At 38.4% G+C, this 13,460-nt stretch overlaps 1 protein-coding gene across 4 annotated transcripts in view; it reads left to right on the top strand.

The window, feature by feature from the left end:
* LOC128703378 (T-cell immunomodulatory protein) overlaps nt 1–13,460 on the top strand; it is a 56,468-nt gene that overhangs the window by 2,385 nt on the left and 40,623 nt on the right. For 2 of the 4 annotated variants that reach the window (XM_070104627.1, XM_070104626.1), the window contains exon 3: nt 4,569–4,610. The exons of 1 other annotated variant lie outside the window; for it this stretch is intronic. In XM_070104627.1, coding sequence (XP_069960728.1) covers nt 4,569–4,610 — 42 coding nt within the window. Of the gene's footprint in view, nt 1–1,498; nt 2,987–3,292; nt 6,416–13,460 lie in introns of those variants that run through there. One more of the 4 variants, XM_070104630.1, reaches the window with a different exon arrangement.

Genomic DNA, 13,460 nt, shown 5'->3' with positions numbered 1-13,460 from the left:
TTATTTCCCAGAAATTTGGCATAAAAAACACGGTTGTAAGTCGAGTGGTCGTAAGTCGAGCAGGTCGTAAGTTGGATGGTAGGTGTATTTAATTCCCTTTTTATCTCTTGGTTAACCCTTAAGCTGTCCAAACGTAAATCTACGTTCGTTTGTGTAGCGCTCCGAACGTAGATCTACTTTTTTTTTTTACATTCTCTCTTATGGGGAAAATCAAAGTCGGAGCGCTACGCGTGAAAGCGTAGATCTACGTTTGGATAGTTTAAGGGTTAAGATTTGAGAGCGAAATCTTCAGGTGTTGAGTGCTCAATACGTACTTTCAAACCAAGGACCCTAACGGAAATACGTCAGTTTGTCTTGACTTTTTTTGGATTATCGTAGGTAATTGATACTGTGTATGATAATTTTACTTGTGTGTACCTGTACCTAATCTTAGAAGTAAAATCTTAGAAGTAAATCATAGAAGTAAATCTTAGAAGTAAATCGTCGAAGTAAATCTTAGAAGTAAATCGTAGAAGTAAATCTTAGAAGTAAATCTTCAGTTTAACTGACTAATGGGGCTGGGGAGGGGATTATTGTCCAAATATCCACTAAATCAGATTAATGTTAAAAAAAATCAGAAAATGTGCTAAAGCAGTACTCTACTGTACACCTAATATAGTACTGTACAAACAGTTTACAGATGTGTTGCAATGAACATTAAAATTAAATTTGTTAAAAGTACAGTTTACCCGGTGGATTTTGTCTTGTTTGAGAAGTTCATTATATCGAGGTCCGTTATATCGAGGGTTCATTGTATTAATAAATTTATTTACATTTTTTGAAAATGCTTAAAAAACCCTCAAGCAATGTAAAAAGTATGACAAAAATTAATGTTTTTTTCAGGCTGTAATTTGTCTCTGTTTTGATAGGATATTGTAAGTGGATCCAAATGTTGTACTGTTGATGACAGTGAAGAAAAGGCACTTGTAGAAAAAACTTATATTGCTAAAGATTTTGCTCTGTGTACAGCATTATCACGACTTGATAAAGCTCTATACGTAACAAATTGTTGTGTCGTTTTTCTTCACCGCTCTAAATGTTGATGGAAAACATCGTTCTCAAATATATTATGTAACTGTAACTGTTGCATTTCTTATATTGTTACAATACACTGTCACTGCTGAAGAATGTTAGCATTCATACTTAAACAAAAAAATAAGAATGGAGGAACACTGCATCAGGCCTACTGGCCCATACTAGGCATGTCTCACTCAGAACCAACCATTTCTACCCATCCACTTGTTCAGCCTTTTCCCAAAGGTTCCCAAGAATTAGCTTCAGTATCTCAGATACTAATCAAACCCAGCAGTCCTTCTAACTCATATATTTGTCCAATCTCTCTTTAAAGCTACCCAAGGTCTTAGCTTCTCTTAGCCTACTTGGCACATTGTTCCACTGTATTAAGAAAGCTTATTGTGGCTTGATGTGGTATTTCTTTCATGCAGTGTTTCTTTCACAGGCAAGCTGAGCAGACAAAGATCTCTGCTTCATCAGCAGACATTGCTTCCTTCACAACTGTTATTGACTGAGAAGTTTTAGTGAGACAATACAAAGGCTGGTGTACCTTGTATTGGATGACTCATTCTTGGTGAAGTTGTACATTTAACCTTGAACAAAGTTGAAGTGCACTCATGGGAAGATGAATTTGATCAAAATGGATGACTATAAATTGAAATTAAGTCATTTTATATTATTCTTTATGATTGTGTCATCAGTTTCGGGTGACAACATAACTGATCTGGTTTTTGGGGGCACTGCCAAGTACTTGCCCGCAGCCTTCGGTGACTTCAACTCGGATAAGTTAACAGACTTGTTCGTGATCACGGAAGATGGGAAAACCATGAAGGTGCTCATCTCTCATAATGAGAGGCCTCTTCTACGTGAGCTAGAGTCTGGCACTGCGCCAGCATGTACCTACGAATCACTCAACATCAAGAGCCTAGTGCCTGGTGATTTTGATGGAAATGGCGAAATGGATGTGCTCCTTGTGTCGTTCAACAAGAGTGTATCGCCGCTTTACCAGGTGTTTGTTCTCTGGGGAAACACACGTAATCTGACACTAGAGTGTGGCTCAGAACTGGAGCCATTGCTGAACGTGTCGGGACAACCGCTAGTCATGGACGTTAATGGAGATATGATTCCAGATTTGTTTGGGGAAGATGAGACATACAACAGAACATTTTGGATATTTGGCCCCGACAGACTGCCGCCGAAGGCTGAACCAATGATAGGACGTAATGGTACTCTTCCTAGGCTTAAACAACCCAGTTCGCACGCATTTGTTGATCTTGACAGTGACCTAGCTTCTGACCTCTGGGTCACTGCTAAGGACCACTTCGAGATCTGGAGTGTTTCAGACGGTATTTACGTTCTTGATAAGACTATTAGTCCATTGAAAGAAATGGAAATTATTGGCCAAGCATCATTTGCAGATGTGGACTTAAATGGAGATATTGAAGTGATAGTTCCAGTTTGCAAAGATAAACAGTGCAAAAGCAGTACTGTGTTTGTTTATGACTTTGAAACGGGTTGGGTGGAGCTAGACCTTAATTTTATGGACCCAAAAGGAAAAACGTGGGGTTATCCTCCAGAGGCGGACAAATCCTACAGGTACACCGACACAATCACTCTGCGTCTTGGTGATTTTAATCTGGATGGTTACCCTGACTTCCTCGTTACTCTTCGTGATTCAGATAAACTGGACAAGAAAGTTCAGGTGGTTCTGATGGAAAATGTCGAGTGTCAGGACTCCAAGTGCAAGCACAGTCGGAAGTTCGTGCCCAAGTGGGACGTGTTCAAGGACTTTGGTAGCACTGTGTTGGGCACATTCTGTGACTTCGAGGAGGATGGCACACTGGACGTCCTTCTAGTTTGTAAGGCAGAGGATGGAACATATCACCTTAGCGTCTACAAGGATGCTCTCCAGTATGATGCTGTTTTTGTCAAAGTGAGTATCCTAAAAGTTTTAACCTTAGGCTTAACATAATAAGATTCGTATTTACCTTCAAATTTGATAGATAAAGAAAGGCTAATAAGGGCAGGAAATGGTCAGAAGATTAAATTCATGAGGCAAGAGAATGAAAATATGATTATTTTGCTAATTCCTAGAGGAGAACTTTTATAAATTTATGTAAATTTATTATATTGTAAGGAATTGTATGTTGTGTTGATTTTCCTTTACAATCATACATAATCATACTGTATTAAGAGGCATTTACAGTGACATATTTGTTAAATGTTTCTTGCATCTTAGGTACTGATCCCTACTGGTAGATGTTATGGTAGTGACTGTCAGCTGCTAAAAATACCCTATGGCACTAACCAACCCGGCCCTTCCATCACGTACTCCATAACTACTGCGGCAGGAGGCACTCAGCGCTCCAGAGCCACTCAACTCTCTCAGAGTGCCCACTATGCTCTTCAGCTCCCATACACCGTGTTTGGTTTAGGGCGCAACTGGAATTTTGTAGAGGTGATGGAAGTTGGGATCCCGAAAGGAAACATATCCCGGACGCTGACCAGCAGCTTCACACAGATCATCCCAAACTCCCAGTTGATTGTGATCCCATATCCTATGGAATATCCTGACCGCTGGGTGAGCAAGCTCTTCATAACCCCCAGCAAGGCCATGCTCATGACTGCCGGGGCACTCGTCGGCACCTGCCTCTTCGTGGCTGCCATCATCGGCATTCTTCACCACCGAGAGAAGCAGCAAGATAAGAGAGAAAAGCAACAGGATGCCCACAAGTTCCACTTTGATGCCATGTAATTGTGAACTCGTGACCACAGAAGATAAAGTTAAACCATACCACGGGCGGGGATAGAACCCGTGATCAGAGAGTCGTAAAACTCCAGACCAACATGCTAGCTACTGGGCCAGCTGGCTAGCCGCCCATGGTATGTTTTTTGCAATCGTGTCACTACGATTTCATGAGTCATGAAGATAAAAGTTAGTCAGGCAGTGTAAATCTTCTAGGAAAATCTTAAACAGACATGAACTTGTGGTGAGGAAAAGTGACATGTTGTAGAACAAGGTTATGTGGAAAAAAGACATCACCGTTCAGGACATTTATTAGAGAAAGCATTTTGCCACAAACGACTTCTTTAATCCATTATTAAGGTTATATTTGTTTACTCTGTGTAGAGCTTGACAAAGCTTGACAAAGCTCTACACAGAGTGAAATGTGTCATCAAAAGCAGCATTCAACATCTTTACTGTTGTTGATGGTATGCCATTTGGATCCAACTTATGATTGAACATTAATTTTAAATTAAGACACACGTGGAATACTTGGGAATCATTATTTTCAAAATGTTTCACCCGCCCATCAGGCTCCTTCAGACGAATACATGCTGCGGACACATCGATAGTGAAGATACTCAGGTGTTGCACGTGTGTCTTATTCGTCAACTTGTTGGTGTTGTGTAACATCAATAATATATTAATTTGTAAACCTTAACAGGAGATAGTATGAGAATATTGATAAATTGTAGAAGATAAACACATACTTTTTTTTCTAACACAACAGCCGTCTCCCACTGCGGCAGGGCGACCCGAAAATGAAGATACAGTATGTAGTTTTCTTCTATCTTTTACATTTATTGATAAGATAAACACACAGTCATTAATTGGAAAAGTTATGCAGATATTTTACTTGTATGATGGATAAGGAGGGAATATATAGGCCTCTGCCATTCTATATAACTTTTCTCTAGGTATTTTTCGTTGACTTGTACAGGCGAATTATTGTCTGAATAAGATTACCAATTAATATCTTTGTGTCTTTCTCATCTGGATTAATTTGAAAGATGAGCTGCACAAGCCAGAGATGTGTAATGTTGCACCATTATTATAGTGTATGTTTTTGTAGTCATTACAGTGTAGTATCCAGTAACTATACAGGAGAGAGCTATGTATTCTTAACGACTCTTGTTTAGTTGATATGCCTTAAACCTCATTAACCCGTAAACAGTCCAAGCAGATCTACGTTCACATGTGTAGCGCTACACAAGCAGATCTACGTTCACATGTAGCGCTACACAAGAAGATCTACGTTCACGTGTAGAACTACACAAGCAGATCTACGTTCACGTGTAGCGCTACACAAGCAGATCTACGTTCACATGTGTAGCGCTACACAAGCAGATCTATGTTCACGTGTAGCGCTACACAAGCAGATCTACGTTCACGTGTAGCGCTACACAAGCAGATGTACGTTCACGTGTAGCGCTACGCAAGTAGATCTTTGTTCACGTGTAGCGCTACACAAGCAGATGTACGTTCACGTGTAGCGCTACGCAAGTAGATCTACGTTCACATGTGTAGCGCTACACAAGCAGATCATCTAAGTTTTTTTACATATTTTCAAATATAAAAAAAAAAAAAGTTGATAAAAGTTTTTTTTACAAATTTTCAAATGTAGAAAAACAAAAAGAAGATCTACTTTTTTTACATACCTTCAAATGTTGAAAAAACGTATATATACGTTTGGACCGTTTACGGGTTAACAAACTGCTATGTATTGTAAACCTGAATCAGCATTAAGAGCAAACTTAGAAATTTTTTTTTGAATCACAGAAATGCTGTTTTTATGAGCCACAGAAAGTTTCACTAAAGCAGAAACCTGGTATGTGGAACTCTTTCACTAAATTAGAAATGCGAAACTTTTTTTTTTTTTGCTTTTGAACACACCGGCCGCCCCCCGCTGAGGCTGGGTGACCTCAAAAGAAAAACGACCGTTTTTCCTTAAATGTGAACCTTGTGTAATGTTAGATCATGGCTGTGAGTGCTGTGAGGAGGGTCGGGAAGTTATTATAGTCATTAAGCATAATAAATAAGAAAGATTAGTTAAAAAATTGAGAGGTCATGTGGAGCATGTTATTAAGATATCCATTTTATTGGTGGATTGAGCCCTCGATGTATCGAATCTTGATTTAATGAACTTTGGAAATACAGTGGAACCTCAAATATCAAACTTTCTTCGGTCCAGAAGTCTGTTCGAGTGCCTTTACTGAATGAATTTATTCCCATCAGTAATGTAAATTAGATTAGTCCATTTCAGACCCTTAACCCTTTCAGGGTCCAAGGCCCAAATCTGGAGTCACGCACCAGTGTCCAAGATATTTCAAAAAAAAAATTTGTTATTTTTTCTTATGAAATCGTAGAGAATCTTTTTGTGAAGGTAATAAAACAAAAAGTACGAAAATTGGTGGAAAATTGACGAAATTATGCTCTCGCGAATTTTGATGTGTCAGCGATATTTACGAATCGGCGATTTTGCCGACTTTGACTCCCATTTTAGGCCAATTACATTATTCCAATCAACCAAATTCTTAGCTATTTCACTAGTATTACTTCTATTCTATCGATTGAGCACAAGAAATCGCCAAGTCAACTGTTTCAACTACAAAATAAAGTGATCGGAAATTGTTAATTTGGCCAATTTAACACAAAGTTCAAAATATTCCAATTTCAAAATAGGGTCCAGAATGAACAATGTAGGCATTCCTGGCACTAAACTAACATTTCCTCTGTTCATTAGTTATGTTTTGAGGCTTTACAAATAAATTCCATTTTGATTTTTTATTCACATAATGAATTTTTATTCACACCAAAAAATAGAAGATTTACTGTTATGCAATACTGTAATAATTGTATAAATATCATCACCATATTTGTGAATGTATATTAGACCCACCAGCTGATGTGTATTAGACGTGTGAGGTCGTTTGTTTACTCTTGAATATCGGCAAAAATTTAACATTTCCGCTACTTTGAGCTCAGTTTCAAGCCATTTCCAATGCTAAAACCAATCAAAATCATCTCTATTTCTGTAATATGTCTTCCATTCTATCAAATGAGACCAAGAAATCGCAAATACAACTATAAAAAACATACGAAAAAACACTGCAAAGTTGCTGTTTTAATCGAAAAATCATGATTTCATTTTTTTTCTCTCATTATGCACAGTGTGCTGCAGGATCTGTTTTATGTGGTGCACACATACCACATAGATGTATTCTCTCATATCTAGGCCCAAATGTACCACTCACAGTTTATCAGAGTGAGCTGAGCTCATGGCGTAGATCTACGGTTTGGACCCTGAACGTAAAGCCGTAGATCTACGGGACGGACCCTGAAAGGGTTAAAAATACACTTATAAAAGCACTTACAAAAATACACTTACATAATTGGTTGTGTTGGGAGCAGTTCGATTTTTGAGGTTCAACTGTACAGGGTAAAATCTGCTGGGTCAGTTGATTCAGAAACAACAAAGTCCATTGTGCAACATGTGCAACATGTGTCACATGTGCAACATGTGCAACGTGTGTCACATGTGCAACGTGTGTCACATGTGCAACGTGTGTCACATGTGCAACATCTGGGTATCTTTACTTTGCAGATGTTTTTCCCACAGTGGCTTTATTAATGCAATACAAAGACATAATGTGAAGACTGTAGAACTATACACAGCAGACAGTGGAAGATGAAGTAATCAGTTTCTCAGCCTAGGAGCAGGTGAAGAGCACCCTAGTTTTGAAGACTCAAGCGCAGGCAGGAAGATTGATGTTTTGTAAACGGGAGTCAGAGAATGTGCAGCAGATGAGGACATTGTTACTGGTAGGCAGGATGCCCCAGTGGAAGTAGGTGATTCCCAAAAGTTGCACCGGGAATAGGTAAGTAGGTTGTGGTGATGTCCTCTGTATCAAGATGCCAGTTGACGTCACCACAACCTACTTACCTATTCCTCTTGGGCATGATCTACTTCCACTGGGGCATCCTGCCTACCAGTAACAATATCTTTGTCTGCTGCACATCCTCTGACATCAGTATATAAACATAAATCTTCCTGCTTATGCTTCAGAGTCTTCAAGACTACTGTGCTCTTCACCTGCTCATAGCCTGAGGGACTGAAACACTGTCTGCTGTATGTATATAATTCTACAGTCTTCATATTATGTCCTTGTATTGTATTAAAAAAGCCACTGGATGATGAAACATCTACAAAGTAAAGATACCCGGCTGTTGCACATGTGTCTAAGTCATCACGTTGGTATTGTATACCATTGATATACAGTTGATCCCCACATAACGATCAGCTCTCAACTCGACCAATTATGTAAGTGTATTTTTGTAAGTGCTTTTTGTAGGTGTATTTTTGGGGGCTGGAAACGGACTAATCTAATTCACAATATTTCTTAAGGGAACAAATTCGGTCTATAACGGCACCCAAACAGACTTCTGGATTGAAATAATATCGTTATGCGGGGGTCCACTGTACAAAACAATCTTACCTCTATTCACACAATTGCCATTACTGACCATCTGCTTTGCCCTGTTAGTCTGCTAAACCGAGGGTTCATGTTTCAACCCAGTCATGGCTGCATAACAGTGATAATAATAATAATAATAATAATAATAATAATAATAATAATAATAATAATAATATCTTTATTTCTACAAGTACATGTACAAGGTATACAGACCATAGCTGACATCAATGACATACTACTATATAGAAAGCCACTTGTTATGCAGAGCATTTCCCGCAAATTAGGTCAATTTGGTCCCAGGATGCGACCCACACCAGTCGACTAACACCCAGGTACCTATTTTATACTGATGGGTGAACAGGGATAGCAGGTGTCTTATGGAAACACGTCCTAATGTTATCTATCCGTACCGGGGATTCAAACTCCGGACCTCAGTGTGTGAGCTGAGTGTGCTAGCGATCGAGCTACGGGACACCTGTTTATTTGTTTATCTGTTTATTTGATGCTGGTGGACCCCCATGTGGGTTTAGTGCTTGATAGACTAGCCAAAAAAAAAAAAGTATTACAGTGGACCCCCGGTTAACGATATTTTTTCACTCCAGAAGTATGTTCAGGTGCCAGTACTGACCGAATTTGTTCCCATAAGAAATATTGTGAAGTAGATTAGTCCATTTCAGACCCCCAAACATACACGTACAAACGCACTTACATAAATACATTTACATAATTGGTCGCATTCGGAGGTAATCGTTATGCGGGGGTCCACTGTATTGGAGTCAAATCGACTTCTTTATTATGTATATAAGTTAGAAATGTACGCTTTTGCATAGCATAATATTGTTTATTGAGAGAATTTAAAAACTGATTATGATAATTATAGATTATTTTGATAAGCTAATTTATACGATCTCTTCGTAGTCTATAGAATTAATACCGAGGCCAAAGAAAAAAACATTTGCAGATAATCACAAAAGGACAAGATTTATTGTAAAGATTTTGCTCTGGACAGCCTTTGTAATTTCTAAACTTAACAAGGTTTGTCCTGGGTGAGACGATTTATATATCAAGAAATGAACTTGGGTTAAGTTGTAATGAGCAGCTGTCAATGAATGAAAAGGATTCTTCTGTTTATTCATCGACTTGTATATTACAACTTAACCCTTTAACTGTTGAAACGTAGATCTACGTTCATGTGCGTAGCGCTCCAACCTTTATTTTCTCCATTTGAAAGCATGTAAAAAATGTAGATCTATGTTCGGAGCGGTACGCGCGTGAACATAGATCTACGTTTGAACAGTTTAAGGGTTGTTTTGAGTTTATAGATGATGTGGCCTTGAGGGGGCAAGAATTGATCTACTGCTAAAGCTCCTGGGCTGAAAAGCAGATTTCATTTGGGTTACAGTTGGTGCCGCCGACAATGTAATACAGTAATTCCTCGACTTACAAACATATTGAGAATCTTCTATATTGTGTATAATATCATAATTATAACATTATTGCATATACAGGTACCATCCGACTTACAACCGAGCTCGGTTCCGACCAACTGGTCGTAAGTCAAAATGGACGTAAGTCGAATATTACTACTGAATATCAACATCATATTTTTGTAATGATTTTATTTTATTGTTTTATTTGGGTATTTCATATTTTGCTTTACTTTTTATACTGTTAGTACTGTATTTTATACTTTAAGGTTTAGGATAAACACTGTGTACAACACAAACACTTGCTTATTTCCCAAAAATTTGGCATAGAAAACATGGTCGTAAGTCGAATGGTCATATGTCGAGCAGGTCGTAAGTCGGATGGTGGGTGTATGTATCATTATAATACAGTGGGACCTCGGAATTGGAATTTTTTTTTGTTCCAGAAGGCTGTTCATGTGCCGATACCGAACGAATTTGTTCCCATAAGGAATAATGCAAATCAGATTAATCCATTTCAAACCCCCAAAAATACACTGACAGAGGCACTTACATAAATACACTTACATAATTGTTCGAGTTTTGAGCTGTTCATATCCCGCGGTACCACTGCATCATCATTATTATACACAATTCAGGAGGTCCCCAACGTGTTAGTCAGTCGACGACTCGCTGTACAGTAAGTATTAGTTCTGATGCCTCTCTGTTAGAAGCCCAGTGGCTGAGACAGCACAGCATCGGACTATTGATTTACAGACTGCGGATTAAACCCCTTGTCCATCCTTATGTTTATTCATATTAAAAAATGTTTATCTGTCATTGTGTATACAGTCAGCACTTAGTAAACGCCTCTATTTGGTAAAATTTTTCATAAATGCAATTGAAATCTTGCATTATAAATTGAATAGCACATATATGAAGGCCTTTCCACACGTTAATTAATTTTACGTTTACAGTGGACCCCCGCTTAACGATCACCTCCCAATGTGACCAATTATGTAAGTGTATTTATGTAAATGCGTTTGTACGTGTATGTTTGGGGGTCTGAAATGGACTAATCTACTTCACAATATTCCTTATGGGAATAAATTCGGTCAGTACTGGCACCTGAACATACTTCTGGAATGAAAAAATATCGTTAACCAGGGGTCCACTGTACTTTTTCAAATCGCATTTACAAAAAATTATATTGTACGGAGGAACTTCACATGAGAGCTGACTGAAGACTGAGTCATATATCTGTGTGTATACATTACAGGTGCCCCTCAACTAACGATGGGTTATATTTTGACGAACCCGTCCTAAGTCGAAAATATCGTTAGTCGAATATGAATATGACATGCTAAATAAATAAATAGCTACTGTCACTGTATAATTAAACAAATAATTTCTGTAATTAACCAAATAGCAATATTGAAAACTAAATAAATAAATACAAGGTTGGGACTTGCCGCCTTCATGCTGGGTAATTATCTTAAGTTTCATCTCCAAAGTACAGTGGACCCCCGCATAACGATCACCTCCGAATGTGACCAATTATGTAAGTGTATTTATGTAAGTGCGTTTGTACGTGTATGTTTGGGGGTCTGAAATGGACTAATCTACTTCACAATATTCCTTATGGGAACAAATTCGGTCAGTACTGGCACCTGAACATACTTCTGGAGTGAAAAAATATCGTTAACCGGGGGTCCACTGTAATTGTTTTTGCACCATCGTAAAGTCAAAATATCTTAAGTCAAACCATTGTAAGTTGAGGAGGACCTGTAGTACACTGCTTTAGTGATTAAAATATTCCTGATATGTACAGGTGATGTGCAGCCTAAATAACCCTTGTGCTTGCTGTTCATAGTTTGTTCTCTGGATGATTTATAAAGATTTTTTCCCATTTTTTAAGGCACCTTTATTTAGTTTTGTGTTGATATAATTGCACCATTTTGCTACAATTTATGTACAGTGTACCCTGGATAAAACAGATGTTTATATAATGTACTTCGAAAATACGGAACAAAATCCACTGGGTCATTTGATTCAAAAACAGACAAATCCATTGGCTACAGAATTGACTGTTATTGTTATAATTAGTTGTTATAATTAAGATAAAATAATTACTTCACCACGGTCATATTCACCAGTTGTCGGCTTCTCCTTATAAGTCCATTATATCGAAGGTTTATTGTAATATATTCTCTCTCTCCTCGTGTTTTAGGTTCTGTAGAAGAAAACGATAAATTTGCTAATTTTTCAAGCAACTTCAATTATTGTTGATTGAAAATCAAGCTGCATTTTTTACAGTCAGTCCAGAACTGCGAATGGTTAACCATGCATTTTTTCCTCATCATCTGTCTCCCACCAAGTTGAGGTGACTCCCCCCCCCCCCCCCAAAAAAAAGAAAGAAATACATTCACCATCATTTGTGCAAGAATTAGATTCGGAACTTTTAAATTAGCCAAGCTTGTTTTGATGTTTGCATTGAGAGTGTGTGTGTTAGAGGAAGTAAAGGGTGAGATACTTTTGTCTGTGTAGTGCTTAATGAAGCTGTAAACAGTGAGGCATTGTTGCAAACAATTTTGTTTGTAGAGCTTAATGAAGCTCTGAACAGAATGAAACATTGCCATATATAATTTTGTCTGTGTAGAGCTTGATGAAGCTCGAAACAGAGTGAAATAGTGTTGCAAATAATTTTCTCCTTGTAGGACATCCACAACCCCAGAAGCTGACATCAGGGGTGCACAGTTTTTTTTTTTTTTGTGGCCATAGACATCAGGGGTGCACAGTGTTTTTTTGTGGCTATAGACATCAGGGGTGCACAGTGGTTTTTTTGTGGCTATAGACATCAGGGGTGCACAGTGGTTTTTTTGTGGCCGTAGACATCAGGGGTGCACAGTGGTTTTTTTTGTGGCTATAGACATCAGGGGTGCACAGTGGTTGTTTTGTGGCTATAGACATCAGGGGTGCACAGTGGTTTTTTGTGGCTATAGACATCAGGGGTGCACAGTGGTTTTTTTGTGGCTATAGACATCAGGGGTGCACAGTGGTTTTTTTGTGGCCATAGACATCAGGGGTGCACAGTGGACCATACCCCCGGCCGGGATTGAACCCGCGGTCATAGAGTCTCAAAACTCCAGCCCGTCGCGTTAGCCACTATGACCGCGGGTTCAATCCCGGCCGGGGGTATGGTTTATTTGCAATCGTGTCATTACGATTTCTTGAGTCGTGCACAGTGGTTTTTTTGTGGCTATAGACATCAGGGGTGCACAGTGCACCTTTAGCACTCATTCCAACAAGGTTAACCCTTAAATGGTCCAAACGTATATATACGTTTTTTTCAACATCTGAAAGTACGTAAAAAATGTAGATCTTTTTTTTTTGTTTTACATGTGAAAACGTGTAAAAAAACTTTTATCTACATTTTTTTTGTTATATTTGAAAATATGTAAAAAAAAGTAGATCTACTTTTGTAGCTACGAATTTGAACATCGATCTGTTTGGACCGTTTAAGGGTTAAATCAAGGCATAAATATTTGCAAAGTAGAAATTGTAAGGAGCACCTCCTACCACCATGCAATACCGCATCGTTTATTGTCGTGCATTTGTGTGATTATCATATTCTTTACAAATTTTTATTTTACCATCTCTACATAGACAGTGACTCTGGCCGAGATTGATTTTGTTTCCCGTCGTTATAACAAAACGATGATAAGCGAGGACTTACTGTAC

Source organism: Cherax quadricarinatus, chromosome 93, assembly GCF_038502225.1.
Source record: "Cherax quadricarinatus isolate ZL_2023a chromosome 93, ASM3850222v1, whole genome shotgun sequence".
Taxonomy (NCBI): domain Eukaryota; kingdom Metazoa; phylum Arthropoda; class Malacostraca; order Decapoda; family Parastacidae; genus Cherax; species Cherax quadricarinatus.
Note: the sequence above shows the minus strand (reverse complement) of the source record. Positions and strands in the feature narration are given on the sequence as shown.